Consider the following 19,531-nt stretch of genomic DNA (forward strand, 5'->3'; position numbering starts at 1 on the left):
ATAATATTCACAAGATCCCGATTGTTGAATAAATTGAATAAATTTTCAATAAGATCAGCTTATAATTTTAAAATTCGAAAAAATAACATTATCGAACACATAGATTTAGTGACATTTATTTCAAAGAAATTTAAATTCACATTCAAGTTCAACATTCAACGAATAGATGTCGCTTATTTAAATTGTATTAGCAAAGAGAGAGCTTACAACTTTAAAGCAAAGTAGGTGCTTGCGCCCGCAGTGTATACTCCCGACCGAATTCCCGTTATAATGAAAATCACTTGTTGTCTACACGGGCAGTGCGCCGACCGCACGCCCTTCTATAACCGCGAATGTTTGATTTTTATATTCGGACATTTTTTTTGCAACGAACAGTGCAAGGAACTTATACTGTTTAAATTATTAGTGTAAATAAAATATTAATTATGTGTTTAAGAAGTTCTTTATTTTATATCTTTGTGGTAAGTTTAGAAAACATTTGCGTGTATTTATGGTGTTTATTATATTTTACTTCATTTTTTATTAAAGTAAATAGTAGTTACTAAAATATTATAAAGAAAAGTGCAAAACTTTTATTTTTAAATTTCAATTAATATGACTTTATTATTCCATCTAAATCCTTTTGATTATTAATTAATAATTATTTAGGCATACTAACTATATTTGAATTATTATTTTTATATTTTAGTAACAAAATATATAACTAATTTATTTGAAAAATATTAAGTATTTTATTTTTATTTAACTACTTTCACTAAAAAAAACAGTTATTTTTTTTAATTTAATTTACATAGTGTGTGAACAAACACGGACAAAAAATAATTGATATCATGGACTTGATAATAATAATTATTATAATATATGAGTGCCATATATTTATAATCATCATCAGATTCACGCTCGACTGACTCATTGGTTATGCATTTAGAACGAACGGTTCAGGAAGATATGAAAAAAGGTCTAAGCTGTGGGTGAAGATATCATTCGTGTACTGTTATCCGCAAGTTTGCTGTCTAAACGCATTAACGTGTCATTAGTCGAAGTCGAAGGTTGCTGACCGATGATGTTTCTTCCTACAATTTAACTTGCGAACATAAAGACTCGTAAAACAACTTACACATTACTCCTGTAGAGCCGTATAATTAAGCGGCAAAATGCAGCAAGAACATTGGAACTAAATCCTTCTTTGGAACTTTAAAATAAATAATTTCCTCTGATGACTACTATTTGCAGTGCAAAATGATTAAAAAGTAATCAGCTTATACGTATTTTTTTGTATAATAAAATTGCAGTCAACTTCTAGTCTTCAGTCTAATATCTTAATATTTATAGTTCTAAAGGATAGTATAAAAGTGCTATTGTGAAATTGAGAATGTAAACATTCTCTCGTTATAATTTCCGGAACATCATTAGCGTAAAGCTACTGTTATTATTCCAACCACATCGTTGACAAAGCAAGCGATGGCTATCTCTATTGTGCATTAAGAGTCATTACAAGAAAATTCTCACCAAGAAATAATTTGAACCCTTATTTCTTAGAATACAAATAATAAACGCTTTTAACCCAAACTTATAATTTTTAATCTTGTCTCTTAAATATAACTCCGCGAATAGTTACTCTAAATTACCTACATATTTATTTCATTTTATCATCTATCGATCATAATATTTTAAAGTACCAGTAGAAGGACATATCCAAAATATTAATATGAAATTTAGTGACCTCTATTGCGACGTGATTTTGGCATGTACAATTTCATAAGACCCGTTAACTTGATGGTCAGTGGTCCACTATTATTACTACCTATGTAGAATTCAAATCGCCCACGTCGTGCAATCCATACAATGAACCTAAGCTATGGTGGCACTTTCACTGGTTTTTTCAACAAATTTTCACTTTTTTATTGATTTTAGACTTCGTCATGAATTTACTAGAAATTGACTGGAAATCAAGCAATTCAATTTCGATTATCGATACTTTTTATTTGACTGAGATACTGAGAAAGAAAAGTATTAAAGATGTTTTATTGAAAGTTTAGTTTAGATTTTTTATGCAAATAATAATCTATTCTTTTAGACTTAGTTCCAAAGAGTGAATATTAAACACAATAAGTTTATTGTAGATTTTATATTGCTTACAAAATCCTTCGTTATTAAAATTCAAAACAATGCGCCATAATCTCTACAGATAAAATGCACTTGACACACGCCGGATTTTCCAACAACAGTTCAACGACATGTTATGTACATTGGCCTAGAAATGTGACACTGGCACTTTCTTCTTGAGGGCTTAACGATTCGTCGCACATCACTACGTTGCTCTTCCACTTCCGGTGTATCCGATTTTGAGTACTTAATAAAATAACAAGAAAATAACATTATTGTTTACTCTGGCATTTGCGTCTGTTCCTATCTTCATATTCGAATATACAAAAAAAAACTTATATATTTTGTACGCGTTTTATCTTTTTATTGTATTGCAGCACACAGTATTCAATAGAAAATTATATCTATGAAACCTAAGTTCTAGACTAGTTCTCAACGTTGAACAGAGCTATAAGGCCTAGGAATTGTGCCAATAGGCCACGGCACACATTCTGTTTCTGCCTAAGACGCACGTTTGGCCGTGAAATCGTGCCGCCTTCAAATCATAATTTTATGATCGTCGTGAATCATGATATTGTATTTAAAAAGAGATTTTCAATCTCGCGGCGCGGGCGTCCTGTTTTTAATTGGCTCGAAACTTATTATTTTTAGTTTTTTACAGACAGGGTCAGTTATAAGATTCGCTGATAGAGACACGCAAATAGCCTATTTCGCACTAGTCTAGGTTCGTAATAACTTCGGAATGGCACATCGGAATGGCAAAAAAATACTAATAAATAATGCACTGACCGAGCTTGTATATTATAGGTATTACAAAGTTTTGCATTTTCATCAGTGAGTCATACAATTCTTGCAGGGAAATCAAAACATGTCTCGTCAGTAACGACTCGTTACTAACGAGTCAGACAAGAAAGTTGTAACTCGTAAGAAAAATTGATCAAAATGATATACTGTCAAGTTTTTGTTGAAATTTTTAAGTTTTCAAGTGCTTGTCGGTACACATAGAAAGTTGAATTTAAATCTAATAGGTACAGACCACAGTCTTTTGTTATTTATTGAACAAGAAAAAGGCGGGACCAACTGAGAAATGTTTATTGGTGTTATAATAGTTAAACAAGTCCTAAGTAAAGCTATAGTTACCTACCAAAGCTTATTCTCATAATTGGTACTAAACATTTTATGTTTTTCTGACACTGGGCTTGATTGATCAATAGAATAGAAAATATGCGAAATGTTTGCGTAAATATTTTTTTTTGACTTTTGAATAAGTATATATACTTAGGTATATATATATTATATAAGGACTAATTTTTAAATTAGTACAGTGACAATATGCTCTATTTCCCTGAAAACCGCGCAGGTGACGAAGCAGCATAAAGTAATTATAATTTATAACCTAAAGATATAATCAATACACGCATCTTCCTCATAAATACATGCAATGAGTCATTCGTGGTCATTTCTAATTAGTTGGCAGAAGTTTAACACAGGTCAAAGTCGTAAAGTATAGATGCTGCATTTACTTGGCGGTTAAACTTGTTGGACAACGGTTATTTTGTTGTAACTTTGTTACCTAGTAAATTTATTTAGTAGACACCATGTTACTTTGTGTCTATGACGCCGACTAGAATTAGTTAATTATTTAGATTTCATGTTTTTACTTGCATTGTCCATCTCCAGCCGTTATGCCAAATGCCATCTTTCTTTCTTATGACAGAAACAAAAAAGTTAACAAGATTTTTTTTGTATTTACAGGATCAGCCACTTGTTTAAAAAGTTTAAAAAGTAATATGCGAGACAATCAATATTAGTTTGAAATATAAACACCTAGACTAAGAAAAGAGATGAAATCTAGTTAATGATTTTTGAAGCACTTTTTCTGTAATGGGTATAAAATCTTAAACTCGCGTTAGGACACGTGACCTGATCGAAAAGCGATGGATATCAAACATCAAGTTTTCACTTCTGCCGGCACTCCCGGAGTGCAACCCGTCTTTTTTTTTCGGTCTATTGTCGATCGGTGGTCGATCGACTCATGGTTATCTTTGCTTTAGTTATGGCACGAGAGCGAATCGGACATCGCAGTCGCTTATTACGAATTACGATTATTATATAATACTGTAATAATAGATAATTTGACGGAAAATCTGTTCAGACTCGCTAGGAGGAACAAATTTCCACAACATAGTTAGGTGACGTTAGCTATGATACCTATTTTTATTCATCAATGTTATGACTTATGATTAATAATAAATAGGACTTTAATAAATTAGGTAGTAGTAGCTAGCTAGTAAGCTACTAGTTTTTATTCTGTGGTAGTAGGTAGATGAAGAGTTAAAAATCGACATTATCTAATAAGTAATTATTAACTTAAAATCTTGACGAAATTGCATTGTAGGTTTCAAAAACCTACAATGCAATTTAATAAAAACAAAAAAATAATAAATAGGAAAAACTCATTTACGTGGGTGACGCAGCTAGTCCTAATTAATTATTAAGTTTATTATAATTAGTAATACTCTAAGATAATACTTATTTAATCTTTTTTCGTAATATTTCAGGCGGTAACCATAGCAACCGTGGTGGGGGAGTGTGGGCCACGGTTGAAATACACCTGGGGGGACGCTCTACAAGGCACAGATTGTCCAGGGCCAGATGGTACACCTTATCCTAGGTAAAATTATTTTTATTAAGTACCTAAGTAGTTATATTAAGTAACTAATATTTTTTATTGTATATTTTTACCAAATATCGGTACCTACGTTTATTTTTAGCCCTAGATATTTTAAACAAACTGATTACGCAGGTTTTTATTAGTTAATCTCACATGCAATTACATATAAGTCCATACATAGTCCATAGATATACTTATGGTACACTTTACTGTATTAATGGATACGTATTGAACAGGTATACTTCGATCCCATCTCTTTTTCGGTTTATAGAATGACTTTGTATCAATTATTAATGTCCAAAGTCCAATAGCATTTAATTAATTAAATTTAATAACACTTCTACCTTCTACTTGTCTTTGCTAAAGGTTAATATTAGGCATAAATAATAAATTCGTTACATTCGCCTTCAACCGGTTCAATCGATCTCAAGCGGGCCAAAACGCGTTTCCACCGGTCGAAAGCGACCCGCGAGTGATTACACTGCGCATTGATACCTTAATAGTCATCATCCATCTCTGTCTTACAAATGAGTAATCGAGCAACCTCGCCAATGTTCGTACCGTGTTCGTATCTAACAAGTTACGCAGGCCGGTTTCGTGTTACGAGCAATGTGTAGTTTGCTCGATTCAGTTCAGGGCAAAGTACGTTTTCACGCAAGTTTTATTCAAATAGATAGTGTGTTATAATAATATCTCTGTAAACATGTCCACGAAGGGCAATGTCACGAGGGAGGAATTCGATGCGCATTTCAATGAACTTTTGAAAAGTAAAACCGCATTAAACACAGTCCAACTGACTAAAGCGAAATACTTACGCATAATAGAACAGGTGAAAGAAGCGCATTCGAAAACACGGAAGACTGCTATGGATTACAGGCGAATTAAACGGTACAAAGTTTTACAAACTCCATATGGTGAAAAATTATTTCATAACGGCGGCAACTTCTCACAGATGTTCGTCACATTAGATGAAGTGTATGATATTATACACGAATATCACCTCAAATTGAATCACTGTGGAAAAAATCGTCTCGTCAGTGCTATCAAGCAGAAATACAGAAACGTCACAGCTGAATTCATTATACTTTATTTAAAACTGTGCAAAGGATGCAAGACGAAAGCGCAAAAAAACACGATGAAATCAAAGAGTAATAATATCACGGCGGATACGGCAGCTGCAGAAATATTATGTGAAGTTGGATCGAGTCATCAAATGCCAATAGACAACTTAATTGACACACATTTCCAGGACGTTGCCGAAGACACAGATGCACAAGAAAATGTTTTCGATGAAGAAATTAAGACCTACCCGGAACAATTCTCCCGTGGTCAAATCGACATACTCAACGTAACGACCGTGCCGCACGAAGCGTATAAATATTTAATGGTGTATAGGAATCTAGTGACTAAGTTCATTCACTTGAAGCCATTAACATCTACAAGCGTCGAGGAAAGCGCTGACGCTCTTTTATCGATATTCCTAGTATTTGGAGCGCCGAATGTGTTACAATCACGAAATGGGTTGTCGGTATCGAAGCAGATTTGTAAAAAATTATCTGGAATATGTCCTGAAATTAAAGTTGTATATGGGAAACCACTAAAGAATGTTGTGAAGGGGCATTCAAATAAAGATATATTGAAGTTGCTTCGTGATTTTTTAAAACAACACGCGACAATGAAATGGCATCAAGCTATAAAGTTTGTACAAAACTCGTTGAATACTTCATTCGATATGAGCATTTGTAGGACGCCCAGTGAGGCAACTTTTGGCTCAAATCCTAAAGCCGGTCTTCTAGCAATTCTAACTCAAAACGACTGTGATAATAATTTACAGAGTGAAGATGATTTGGTTCGAATGTTAGACGAAAAGGACGCTGGCAATGTTTCCAATCAAATAATCCTGCAGGAATCCTTGATTCCAGCTTCCTCTATTATAAAAATTGAAAACATGGATGGTGACGATGATGAGGACGGCGATATTTTTGATAGTGATCTAAATTTTTAAAAATATAATTATTAAGTAAATGAAGAATATAAATAAAGGATTCGAGGAAAGCAACGTATATTTTATTCTGTACCTAAGTTCTGTGTTTATTTGTAGGTATTATGTATCTAATTAAATATCTAAATGAATCTCAATTAAGATATTTAAAAGTACCTACATAGTAATAAAACGATAAACGAAAGACAGTTCACTTTGCGTTTTTATGTTTAACACTTCCTACCTATTTAAGGTAAACTAAATTAGTCGAAGTAGGCCAATTGAGGTCCCGTTAAATTCGATACAAGTTTATTACAACCATGAGAACTTTCCCACTGCCGTGAACTGTAAATAACGAACAATGTATTATCCAGTCACGATTATTTTCCCATAATACACTTCCAGCATGCAATTTTACAAGAATGGTTCTTTTGTAATTTGGTTCATCGTTTAAGGCTATGCCATCTAGTAGCGATTAGACTAGAACTAAATTGTTTAAGAAGGGCTTTTAGCAGTTCGTGATTTGATTGTAGATGGCGCTAATCTAAAATAATTTAGTGTAATCCACGGACATATATCAAGATAGACTAAGCGAGTGTATGTACTTCCCGTGTCCAAACTACGATTATGAAACTTACTTGACGCTGGCCTACACTCAGTCCGCGCTTGCAGTTCGCCAAGGAAAGACGTGAAGCTGAATAAAGTAAAATGCCGAATTACGCCGTTATAAACTGTAGAAACTCCACAGCTGTGAGTGGCCGAGTTAGCAGAGATGTTTCCTTCCACCGGTAAGTAATTTTCTAATCAGAATATGCACTATTTATTTTAAAATCAAATAAAGAATATCTGTGGAAAACGATCGTGACAAACACGGATACCAAATCATACGAAATGATTCGGAATACATTGCGGCTTTTACTTGGCACGGTAAAGATCGCGTCGTATGATAACAAGCAATGAATAGCGTCTTCTCATTTTTCTGTTCTCATTTTTCTGTCCAATTTTGTGGTTAGTGATGTTCATTTGATGCAACAGTTCTCGATTCTAATCGATTTTATAATCGAACAGATAAATGATAATTTGAAGGAGCAATTTTTCAGAAAAAAGGCATAGATTTTTTTTGTCATTTAATACGACTTGACCTAGAACTTTTAAGTATTTTAATACAAAGGTACTAAAAATAAATATTATGACATGGACGCCATTAGTTAAAGTGTCATCTTGGGAGTTTTTTAAGAAAACTCCTTATTGCTTAGACTATGTTTGTTTTTTCAGTTTTCCAAGTAACCCGAACATAAAAGGAAAATGGATCGATGCAACGGGACATAAAGATTGATTGATTGACAGTTTCATTACTTTCTTTCGATGGCCTCTCTAGTACGTAGTACATGGTAACTCAATGGGCATATGTAAGAAAAAGCTAAAACACATTAGTTTACTTGTTAGAATATTAAAAGGTTTATAACTTTATTTTATCATCCCTCTGTCTATGGTAATTATCATTTTTCTGTCTTGAATCGATTTAGTAATCGATTACGATTCATTTATTTGACTACCTCTTAGACATAGATCTAGTTTGATCTGATTTCTTTCGATTTACTTCGATGGGATAGGACGATACTAGAATCGCCGCGCGAGTGGCGGCCTAATCGATTTAGCGTAAAATGAAATTAACATCACTAAAAAGCGCTCGTGACGTCATAACGCGTCAAGGTCAGTACAAAAAATATGACACGCTTGGTTTTCATACAGATCGCGGTACTTGCGTTGTCTACTTATATATACATGTCTGTGGTGTAATCGTTTACAGAAAAATATATGAATAATATAAATGTTAAAAATTAAATTTTGTTATATTACAAAAATGTTAAAACAATAAATTTTAACGAGTTCGATCAAAATCGAAAACATAACGTATTAATTATTGTTTTCATAATCACCACTAGATGGCATTAAAAAAAATTGTAATTATTGGCGCGAAGCTTCGACTTTCGAGTTTACAAAAATTTAATTAACATTACAGTAATTTTTTCACAGTACTAGCAGTCCGCCCCGGCTTCGCCCGTGGTACATATTTACGTTTTCTCTACGTAAGAACCATCCTCGTACTTCAAGGAATATAATAAAAAAAGAATTAACGAAATCGGTTCAGCCGTTCTCAAGTTATGCGCTTACCAACACATTTTGGGATTCATTTTTATATTATAGATTAGTAGCGTTAGCTACTATTAAGTATTCTGTGGTATTAGGTATTCAAATAATATCATTATTCATTGTAATTTCAGGCATTTAGTGAATCGTGCATTAAAATCGGGACCATGGGGTCAATCGTCGCGACAAGGGCGCGTGGCGAGGACATTAGACCCGGCGCTCATGAGGCGAGCGCTGCTCGAAGCGCATGGCGGGTACTCAGAAGGCGCTATGAAACCACCTAATAATAGAACAGGTAATGTTTTTTGTATAAATACGCGTACCTGTAATTATGTTATATTTTATGAGTGTGCGTGTACCCACACTGTATTACACACACTGTACATTTAATTAAGAATTATTGATAATAAGATTAATGAGTACCTAAAAGAAAGACCGCTGGGCAGGATTTGAACTCACCAATCTTTTATTTTTCATTCTTTACTGTTTAATAAATAGTTATAAGTTATAACTTCTGATCAATTTATTTAAAAATAACCTTACAATAAAGATCCATATTCCATATGTTTCAGAACACGCATAAATTATTAGCTTCACGTGAAAACGACTCTTAGATTCGATTTTGATACCCTTTTAACAGACAGATTAAATTCAATCTTTGTAGACAAGTATCGGCGGCAATACAATAATTTCATGAACATTTTCGAAATTAAAGCTTGCTTTTTATATTTTTAATTAAAGTGAAACTTATATTACATCGTCTCAAACTTTTTGGTCTGTGTAGCGCATGTCGCGTGACGGTCGAACCGTACGATAATTTTCGTACAAATACGATAATTTTGTGCCTAAGTTTCACTTTTACCGTGGTTTCATAAAACCACACATTTTTTTTTATTATATTATTATATTCTTCGCAGCACGAGCAACAAACCTCCCCGGTGTACCCACGAACACGTGCGGGGGGACCCGTCTCTGCCGGACGCGGTACAACACAACCGCGCCGATGTACGGCGTGTCCCTCACTTCGGGGCAACCGGTGACGATTGTACAGAAGTTCCCCGATTTATTGCAGCAGGTTGTTTTTGAAGTTTGCGAGTAAGTTGAAAGATTTTTTTGCTCTAAATTGGTGTTTATGAATCTAGATTTATTAATTTGTTCAGTGGTTATATGTAACAAGTAGCTTTAGTTAAAAATTGCAAAAATTATGCAGATATGTAGGTACTATGGAAAAAAGTAAAAAAAAATAATCCTAAATGTATTATTTTTTTCGATCGATGTAGAGCAACAACTCAGATCGAGAGTTAAACCATAGGATCTAACTTCACAAAATAAGCTTACATTAGGAACAATATTTTTTAATGATTAAATGTGGCAGAGTAACTATATTATTAGATATTTTAATAGGTACAAAATTTTAACGATAAATTTGAAGAACACTTCTTTGCTCTACCAAAGTAAAACCTTTCTACATCTTTTTCAACCGAAAGTTTTAATAATTCACATTTTCTTCACAGATCGAGCGAATGTTCAGTAGTTCGTGGTTCCTGCACACAAACCTACGTGCCCTATTTATTCTTAGTCCTACCTTTAGGGCCTGTGACTCTTACAGGGCAAGATTATGTACTGGTCGAATCTGGGTGTGTTTGTAGACCAGACCCTATCTAGATATTTTTAGATATGAAAATTTAGTCCATTTTTCAGGTTTTGACTGTCTTATTGTACTTACTGTAAAATTGGTGAAATGGGATTAAAATTTATGATTTTTAATCCTGTTTCACTTGCCTTGTAATTTTGCGGCATATATTTGTAAAGGATCGGAATACATTGACAGATACTAATGTGGCAAACTTTTAAAAATATATATTTTGCAGAAATAAATCTGATTAGAGAACCTTCTCTAATCAGATTTATTTATGCAATACAATGGTTACAATACATTGGTAACTTTCTATAAAACAGGAAATTTGTTGTTTTGTCGATAACCTGTTAAAAATTTAAACATTCAAAACTCTACTTAGAGGCTTATAGTACAGTGGATAAGAAATTCTTGTTGTTGCTTTAAGCAGAATTTTTATTTTTTAATAAATACAGTTATTTTATCTGTTATTTGAATAAAGACTGTCATGATGACATTTCCCGCTTATCTAAACGTCAAAACATTATGTTATGACAGCATATTTTGATCTAAGCATTTGATAGAATAATCTGAAAATATTTATTGTCTACAAGGATATAGAAGGATATATGAAAAATTCAAAATTTAGGTTTTAAAAAATATTTACGTAGATAAATAAAATTAATGGGACCAATTTTTTTAATCTTATTTTTAATTACCCAGACATGCATTTAAAAAATATATTCCTTCCTTATATTCTGTATTATTACAATTTATTCTAATTTTTATTGTATAAAAGTGAATCATATATTATATTATATATCTATAAAATTATTTACATCTTACATATAGACTGAATGTAGGTATTTTTGTTAAATTATTAAAATAGTTTTATATATTTATTTTCCTTGTGATAGTTCTTAAATGTACTTATATCTTAAGTTATAACTGTTAACAAAAACATCGAATTATTGTGAGAATAAAGAAATTTAAAGAAAAAGTATTTTGTATTATTTGACTCTACATTATTATTTATGCTGTGCCACTAGTTTTATGAATGTATGTAAATAATGTTTTCTAATTTTCTTGAATTTATATTATTTTTATATCTGACTTAGTTAATCTCGTGATATACATATAAAAAGTACCTACACAATAATAAGTAATGTTTTCAAAGGTTGTGTAACGTTGGTTAACGTGGTTTGGAACATAGAGTTGTTGATATTTTCCGAGTAAACCTTAAAGATGGAAGGGTTGGTAAAATAAACAAAGATTTATTTTTAAAATTTTATTTTATTTTTATATCACAATTTGATGTTCAACAATTCAATATCTAAAAAGTAATATCGCAATACGAAGCGTAAAGAGCCATTGGCAAGTGTAAATTCATTCTTGTTTCATAGAAATAGATGTGATATTTAAATAAACATTAAATATTTTTTATACATAACCATGGACGTATAAAAAAAGACGGACGGTATATCGCCTAAACATTGAGTGAAGCCTAGTAATGGCGGCGACACATCCATGTGTGTGTGCCATGTTGCCATGGCAACAGCTGTCCTGATGACAATGGCGGCTGTATTTTTTTCTATAAATTTTGACGTAATAATTTTGTCATTAAAACATTAATGAAATAACTTGCTTCCCTGTGGAATGTAATCCCTTGTGTTTTGTTATTTAAAATAGTACTGTTGCGACACCATTTAACCACGCAAGACAGCATTTTAAATATTTTTTGTGAAACAGTGACGCAGTTAATCGGTCGGTAGTTCACGACGTAATGGCGGCCGACTAGCTTACTATGGTGAGAGTGTGTGCATGTTCATTGTCTTTACACGATCGCTAGCTTACTATTGTGGCTTCACGTTGTTTGTTCGTAATACGGCGTCCGTCTTTTTTTATACGTCCATGTACATAACATACAAAATCTTTAGGACTTAGAATCAAATCTTAATCTAATAGGTCGCAACTAGAAGCTAATACTTTCTACATTAACAATATCTACGGAAGAAAACGTGTACGGTTTATAGGATTGAAAAATGTAGATACCATATAAAAAATTAAATAATATGTACGTGATTTAAAAATATAAAGAAACAAACGTTATGTGGTTATACTACATATGGTGTGGAATTGGATAGTTAGCGAATGAAGAATTAATTACAAAGTGAAAATCTATTAAAAAAAAGTTCTAAAGGAACACATTACACAGATAATAAAATATTTTGTAACTGGCAATCAACGAAAGCGCAACAGATTATCATTTGGATAAAGAACATAGAGTTAAACAATTAACATGAGGCCGTAGACATTGTTCGATGATTCTAGAATGTTCTAGAATATTCTAGAATTATTCGTAACGGTAGTACTGTTGTTGGTGGGGGTTCGGCCGAGGTTGCGCGGCTTGTTGCACCTGTGGTTGGGGTTGCGCTACATGTTGCGCTACATGTTGCTCTTGGAATTGGGGCTTTGGTGTGGGGATTTTAACTACGATGTCTGTAGGTTTGCGGGATACCTGACAATATTAAGAACGATAAAAATTAGCTATTTTCTCTATAAATTAATATAATTTTCAACAATGAAGATGCAATATAGAAATATAACAGTCTTCCTAGTGAACTTCTGGTATTATGAAATATTAAATCGAATCTGCAAATGGTAGGTTTCGAAACGTTTAGCTGAAAATTTAGAAACTCCATATCTCTCATTGCAAAGGCAAGATTAGTAAGATCACTAACCATACGAATTCAATTAGGAAATCATCGAGACATAAAACTACATAATCAAAATTAAACCAAGTTTACCTCAGCCTTGAAGCCCTCTTTAGGGTCGGCGGTGTAGGTAACAGTTCTGATGAAACCATCGCTGTCCACCACGGAGTAGGAGCCCTTGATCACGTCACCGTCTCTCTGCTCCTTGCGGTTTTGGTAGTTGGTGAATTGGTCATCATTGACGTCGAAACCGAATTGGTATGAAGGATTGGCCTGTAAGGAGGGAAATATTAGTATCTAAGTATTAAGAGTCTATGACTGGTAAGTCAGCAAAGGTATTATTTTATTTATAAATTATATTATAATATAGTATTTACTAGTAGATATTTAAATTACTTGCTTCGTTAAATGCAAAAATTGAAGATATAATTAGTAATGTAGGTTTTTTGTACGAAAATAGTTTTTATCAAAGACTTCATCAATTGCGTATGATAATATGTTAAACAATTCGTTTACTATTCAGATAAATACATGTTATACAAACTAGTGTTACAAATTAACAATAGTTTGCGAATATCTCAGACACATCTGTAACGGTATACGTAAGTTCACACAGTACGTTAACCTTTGGTTCATTATTACGCGGTTAAAAGTCAAGGATGTATTACATTATGAAAGTAAGAATTGATGCTCATTGTTCAGTTATATTGAAGTGAATACTGTTTTAAAATTCTGTAAAGAATCTGCATATTCAATCCTATAGATACCTTTTTATTACGTGATGATTTTTTGTCTTTGAACTGTGAAGATCGACCCTAAAATCACTGTCTTCTACACTATGTACATGAAAAACATTTCTAAAAGGCCATAAGTGAACACAGATAATATAATACTTATGACATTTTTCAATTTCTAGTCTAGTTGCTAAGAATGTGTATCCTTTTACGGTATCAGATTACAAAACCTGCAACTATACAGTATACATTATCGTAGTCCATAATTTCCAACGTAATTCTGCATCAGTACCACGGGATCGAATGATCTACTTTCACTCGAAACTCGCTTTGAACACGTTCTCTAAAAGCATATAAATGGAGCAATGTGTGAGGAAACCAGATCAAGTGATCCGCACGTGATCAATGTTCTTAAACTTTGGTTATGTAAACGTGTAATTCAAGAATTTTGAGATAATGGACAGTTTTCAGGAACGAGACTTTAGCAAGCCTTTACTCAATTGACGTTGGATGGTCCTTAAAAGCACCTCAATGAAGAACCCTTTCCACATGTGTAACCGAAATAATGTCCATCTCATAACGCGAAGATTTGAATCTAATGTGGTTGATGTTGCCGTAAACGTGGTTATAAAAATCACTGATCAGAGTTTCATTATTATTATGATTGATGACAATACAAATTTTTACCCGACGCTCTCAATAACGTCGGAAGGTTCTCTATCCGAAGCTCATGTTTCTTATTTTATTTCTTTATTCATATTGTTTTATCACGTGACTTGAGGTATCTTGAAACATGTTTGTTGTCATGACAAAAACAAGTTTTGCATTAGTTATGTCTGCAAAGTATTGTATAATGCAACTGTGCCAAAACGATTTGCAGCGGTCAACCTGTATGGCGGTGAAATGTTGAGAAATTGCAATTGGTCAAAATTGCCTGGACGTAACCAATTTACTTATTCAACCTGACGATTGTCTTTGTAATACTATTTTATTGGGTAAATAAAGAGCTCTATATTCCCTAGTAACACCATGACGTAATTTACTAGCGAATTTCTTACTGACTGACAGTTTTAAACATAAAAATTTAATTTCGCGCCGTTATTCAGAAGTTACACTTGTACCTACGTACTAACAAGTATCTAATCATCAAATGAATGTGATGGCACTGTTAACCTCTTTACAACTAACAATATCGTCAAAGTCTTTTGGCCTGTCTTCTCTCTGTGGTTAGGGTCTGTATTGTGGCTACGGCTTCTACTGCTTATACGGTCCAATGTTTAGACATGGCACTGTTACCACTTTACAACTAGCACTTACGTCAAAGTCTTCAGGTGGCAGCTCTTCTCTCTGTGGCTGGGGTCTGTATCGGACTGTAGTTGGTCCTGCTGTTGGTACTGTTCACAAGTGTCTAAAGTATCTAGATTTTAGGGCGTTTTACAACTAGTACTCACGTCAAAGTCTTCAGGCCTCTCTTCTATTTGAGCTTGCGGTCTGTATTGTGGCTGAAATTGATCCTGCTGTTGGTACTGCTCACAAGTGTCCAAAGTATGTAGATTTTAGGGCGTTTTATAACTAGTACTCACGTCAAAGTCTTCAGGCCTCTCTTCTCTCTGTGCTTGCGGTCTGTATTGTGGCTGTGGTTGCGGCTGTGGCTGCGGCTGAGCCTGGTACTGTGGCTGTGGTTGGTACTGTGGCTGCGCCTGGTATTGCTGGCGGGGCTGGTACTGCTCTTCACTTGGGACGTTGTATGGCTGGAGGAGGGAAAAGAAATGTGAATACTGGAGTCTCTTTAACTTCTGATATATTTTCGAACAAAAACGAAAAGAAGGATTTATTTTTTGTAGTTAAAGCTCTTGAAAGAAATAAAAGGAGAGTTTACTTCCCAAATAGTTCACACTTACCTTTTTAAAAATATCATGAATTGAAATTTAATCTTTTTTTCGTAGTTTTGAATTACTTCAGTTTCACACTTAAAATCGTGGTAACTGGTAATGATTCTTGTCTATACTAAAAAAAAGTTTTTTACTTGATACTCTGACAACTTTCAGACAACGTATTACATTAGCAATTTGATAAAGTCATAAATTTCATAACTACAAAATCTCTAAACTGCAGCTAAAGAAGAAGAGGAAAAAGAGAGTGTCTGTTTAGTTAGAACTTAATTTCCTTACCAATCTAGCCGGCGCAGGCGCAGCTTGTGGTATGTGTTGTGGACGCGGTGCATGCTGTTGACCCTGGCCGATGTACTGTCTTAATAGATGAGGGGGTATGCCTTCTTCCTGCTGGTAGAAATATACTGTTAATAATAGGTTCATTTTTGTGCTAGAGGTAATTGAGCATGATGAAAAAACAAATAAAATAAGTCCCAAATATTTGCTCTCATAGAATGTAAATCATAACATCAAATGACTGAAAGTTGTAAGTCACAAAAGAATTTCTGTGCTCGATATAATTAACCTCAAAATATAGTTATGTAACTTTAACCAGTTATGCTTGTTAACTAAATCGGGTTAGCCTAGTCTACGGTTATGTAATAAGTGGGACTATAGTTATAATTTGATTAATTTTCATTAATTGGTCTTGTATATGACGTTGACATGCGATGTGACGTGATTCGTGAGTTGAATGCAGTGTTTTATTAGTTATTAGTTAATTAGAGAACTGAATATTGTTACTTATTAATTAATATATTGCTTTATAATAAAGTGACTCATTAATTAAATAAAAAATATTGTTCATATTATGATTTATTGCAGATGAAATGAATTTTTTAAAATAATTCGGTGGAATTAATTACTAATTTATTTGGTTAGTTATTATTGGAATCTTTAAAAGCTACGAAATAGTAATTTATGTTTTTTATGTAAACTGTTAAAAGCTTTGCGATATAATAAAATGGAGTTAAATATCTAAATTTCATAATTTATTAAGTACCTATTTTTAAATAATTTGAACCTTTTAGCAATTTAAATGCAGTTTTTTTGCGAAAAAAAGTGAAAACTGAAATGCAGTGATTACTATGCGTGTGAAGAGGTTCCGATTGTCTGATAAGCACAAACTTTCACGACAATTTTGTTCATTGAACTTGATCACGCAATCTTACTTTGTGCACTGCTTAGTATTTTGTAACAGTTTTATAGCGGAGGTACCTACCTTTATAAAGGTAATTTATCAAACTTTAAATAAGTTAAATTCTCAAAAATTAATGAATTATATTTATATAGCTTTTATTCATAAGTAATTTTTCAACCAAATCATGCAGATTTTTGAGTTAAAAAAATCCAATAATTTTTCTTTAGTTAAGCTGAGATAAAGATTAGGTATATTTAATTTAAAGGCTGTTATATAATTCATCATAGTATACACGGTCATTAAAATTTAATACAAAATTGATATTGATGCGAACTTCATAGTTCTTCAGCAGTATAAGTTTGTGTATTTGTTTGTTTAGCTAATTTGGTCAAATAAATGTATTAATTGCACACAAATATGATGTGATTTATAGTAGAACTAGCTTCCGCCCACGACTTTGTACGTGCATCCCCGTGTTTTCCCGTTCCCGCAAGAATTTCGGGAAATCATTTCTTAGCGGATGCCTACGTCCTAACATCTACCTGCATGCCAAATTTCAGCCCGATACGTCCAGTGGTTTTGGCTGTGTATTGATAGATCACTATATCAGTCACCTTTGAGTTTTATATATATACATATTATATAGATAGATGTTAGACTAAAAATTGTAGAAAAATATTTTTTTTCTGTAAACCTCTACCGGTAGTATTAATAAACTTGTGAGATTTAAAAAGCTAGAAAGTGTATATTTATATTACCGACTGTAATAAGTGTATCTTGAAATAATTGGTTGTGGCTTTTAACCTGCGTAATTTTATGTAATAATACTAGAATAATAATTATACTTGAAACCTTTTCTCGGCACAATAATTATGTATAATTTTAAAATTACATTGTTGGCAAGGATGCAAGCAATTTGTTTTAAAGATGGCACTCCTTGTTTTCTCTTACCGAATACATCTTAGAAAAGGCATTTGTTATAATTATTTTCTAATTTATCTTTAAAATCTTCATACAATGGTATCTCAAACATTGAATAAAAGTTCGCTTTTACCATATATTTAAATTGGTAAAATTAATATATTAACTAAGTGCCAAAACAATACCACCATTACAAAACTTGAAGCTATTATACCGTACCGAAACAATGCCTACATGTCTCTACACAACAAAAAGCCACACATCCAAAAAGGTTCAGCCGTTAGCTATTCACAATGACAAACCTGTACTTGGTACTGCGCGACGGGGGTGGCCAGTGCGCACCCCAACACTGCAAGAACAACACATTTACGAAACATCACACACAATTATGCACACACAACACGAAAGATACAGTGCGTTGCGAGAACAACAACACTTTATATACATTCACCCCTTCTATTTAGTGGGGGTATGAACGTAAACTATGGACCAATGTTTTAGGATACCTAGGTCCTTTCGAATTGGTGGGAAGAAATTTGTATTGTTTTATGTCAGAGTAAATCAATAGATCTTTAAGGACCTGTCCTAATAGCTATATAAATTGAAAATTGAAAAGTACATACTTATCATTTAGAAAATGAATATGCCGTGTGTGACCATAATAATATACTGTCCAACAATGCTTAATTTTTGTTTTACACTTTTCAGAGAAACTAATGCTTTCAGGTCTGGGGCTTTACACAGTAAGTAATTTTTATCAATCTTATTTCAGAGTATTTTTTTATTAATATTTATTTTAATCCAAATTAAGATTGAATGATGCCAGATTGAATATCGCGGTCACAGTAGTCAGAACTATTGAGTATTACCTATTGTTATATTTTTTGTTAAGATGAAATAAAAATGCATGAATTATTTACATAGGCTACGTTACTCATAGTTACTTAGAAAATAATTTTTCAAGTTTGAAAAACTATACTAACTACTAAAATTGGCAATTTCACGAGCTCTCTGCTTTTTGCTAAAAGTAAAACAAGTACATACCTACTTTTTATGCCATTTATTCACAATGGAAGCGAAATTCGGAATCTGTAGATAAAAAGCCTATTTCATAAACTGTACCTTCTTATATAGTTTCGTAATTCAGTTTGATAACAGATATTAATTAAAAATTTCTAGGTACATGAAACTATCCAATTCCCACCGTCATCCTGGCTTAGTTTCTAACCCCTTTCTCGGATTTCTCTCGAGAAATTAAAGCAAGTAAAGAGGCGATAACTGATAAGCTGCCTATAATTTCAAAACAGCTTTCGTATTTGCGTATTAATATACATAGATTATTTGCATCAATTGATATTCCTTATTACTTTATCTTTTCCGACTTACAGAAATAGTAACTAGTAACTAGAAATAGTAACTATGTATTTGTTTTAATTAAAACACGTTATTTTAATTATCGTTAGCTCTCACGTGGCTTTAAAATGATTTAAATTATGTTATAAATGAACTAAAAAAGTTTAAATATTTTACATACAATTACAAATAGGTATTGCTTCAGTATCT

At 32.8% G+C, this 19,531-nt stretch overlaps 3 protein-coding genes across 4 annotated transcripts; 2 read left to right on the forward strand and 1 right to left on the reverse strand.

Annotated features, from left to right (window-relative positions):
- Positions 1–242: 242 nt before the first annotated feature.
- LOC149484861 (uncharacterized) lies at positions 243–11,968 on the forward strand. Its single transcript, XM_089701133.1, has 5 exons — positions 243–461; positions 4,668–4,780; positions 9,047–9,207; positions 9,830–10,007; positions 10,427–11,968. The coding sequence occupies exons 1-5, from the start codon at positions 426–428 to the stop codon at positions 10,575–10,577; spliced, it is 639 nt and encodes a 212-aa protein (XP_089557259.1). The 5' UTR covers positions 243–425; the 3' UTR covers positions 10,578–11,968.
- On the forward strand, positions 5,349–6,958 carry LOC149484862 (KRAB domain-containing protein 2-like). The gene has a single exon (XM_089700410.1). It carries the CDS (start codon positions 5,484–5,486, stop codon positions 6,783–6,785), a length of 1,302 nt encoding a protein of 433 aa, XP_089556536.1. The 5' UTR covers positions 5,349–5,483; the 3' UTR covers positions 6,786–6,958.
- On the reverse strand, positions 11,801–18,428 carry Cpr66D (Cuticular protein 66D). 2 transcript variants are annotated; one of them, XM_089701131.1, is made up of 5 exons: positions 18,271–18,428; positions 16,147–16,257; positions 15,559–15,726; positions 13,335–13,514; positions 11,801–13,045 (listed from the first exon to the last, which is right to left on the reverse strand). In XM_089701131.1, the coding sequence occupies exons 1-5, from the start codon at positions 18,343–18,345 to the stop codon at positions 12,881–12,883; spliced, it is 699 nt and encodes a 232-aa protein (XP_089557257.1). In that variant the 5' UTR covers positions 18,346–18,428; the 3' UTR covers positions 11,801–12,880. The 2 variants fall into 2 exon arrangements, with proteins under 2 accessions (XP_089557257.1, XP_089557258.1); XM_089701132.1 differs by having other exon boundaries at positions 16,147–16,254; positions 18,271–18,427.
- Positions 18,429–19,531: the final 1,103 nt, after the last annotated feature.

Source organism: Colias philodice, chromosome 11 (genome assembly GCF_061535455.1).
Source record: "Colias philodice isolate Cphi_HAF_F1 chromosome 11, ilColPhil1 Martin Lab GWU primary, whole genome shotgun sequence".
In the NCBI taxonomy this organism is placed as follows: Eukaryota; Metazoa; Arthropoda; class Insecta; order Lepidoptera; family Pieridae; genus Colias; species Colias philodice.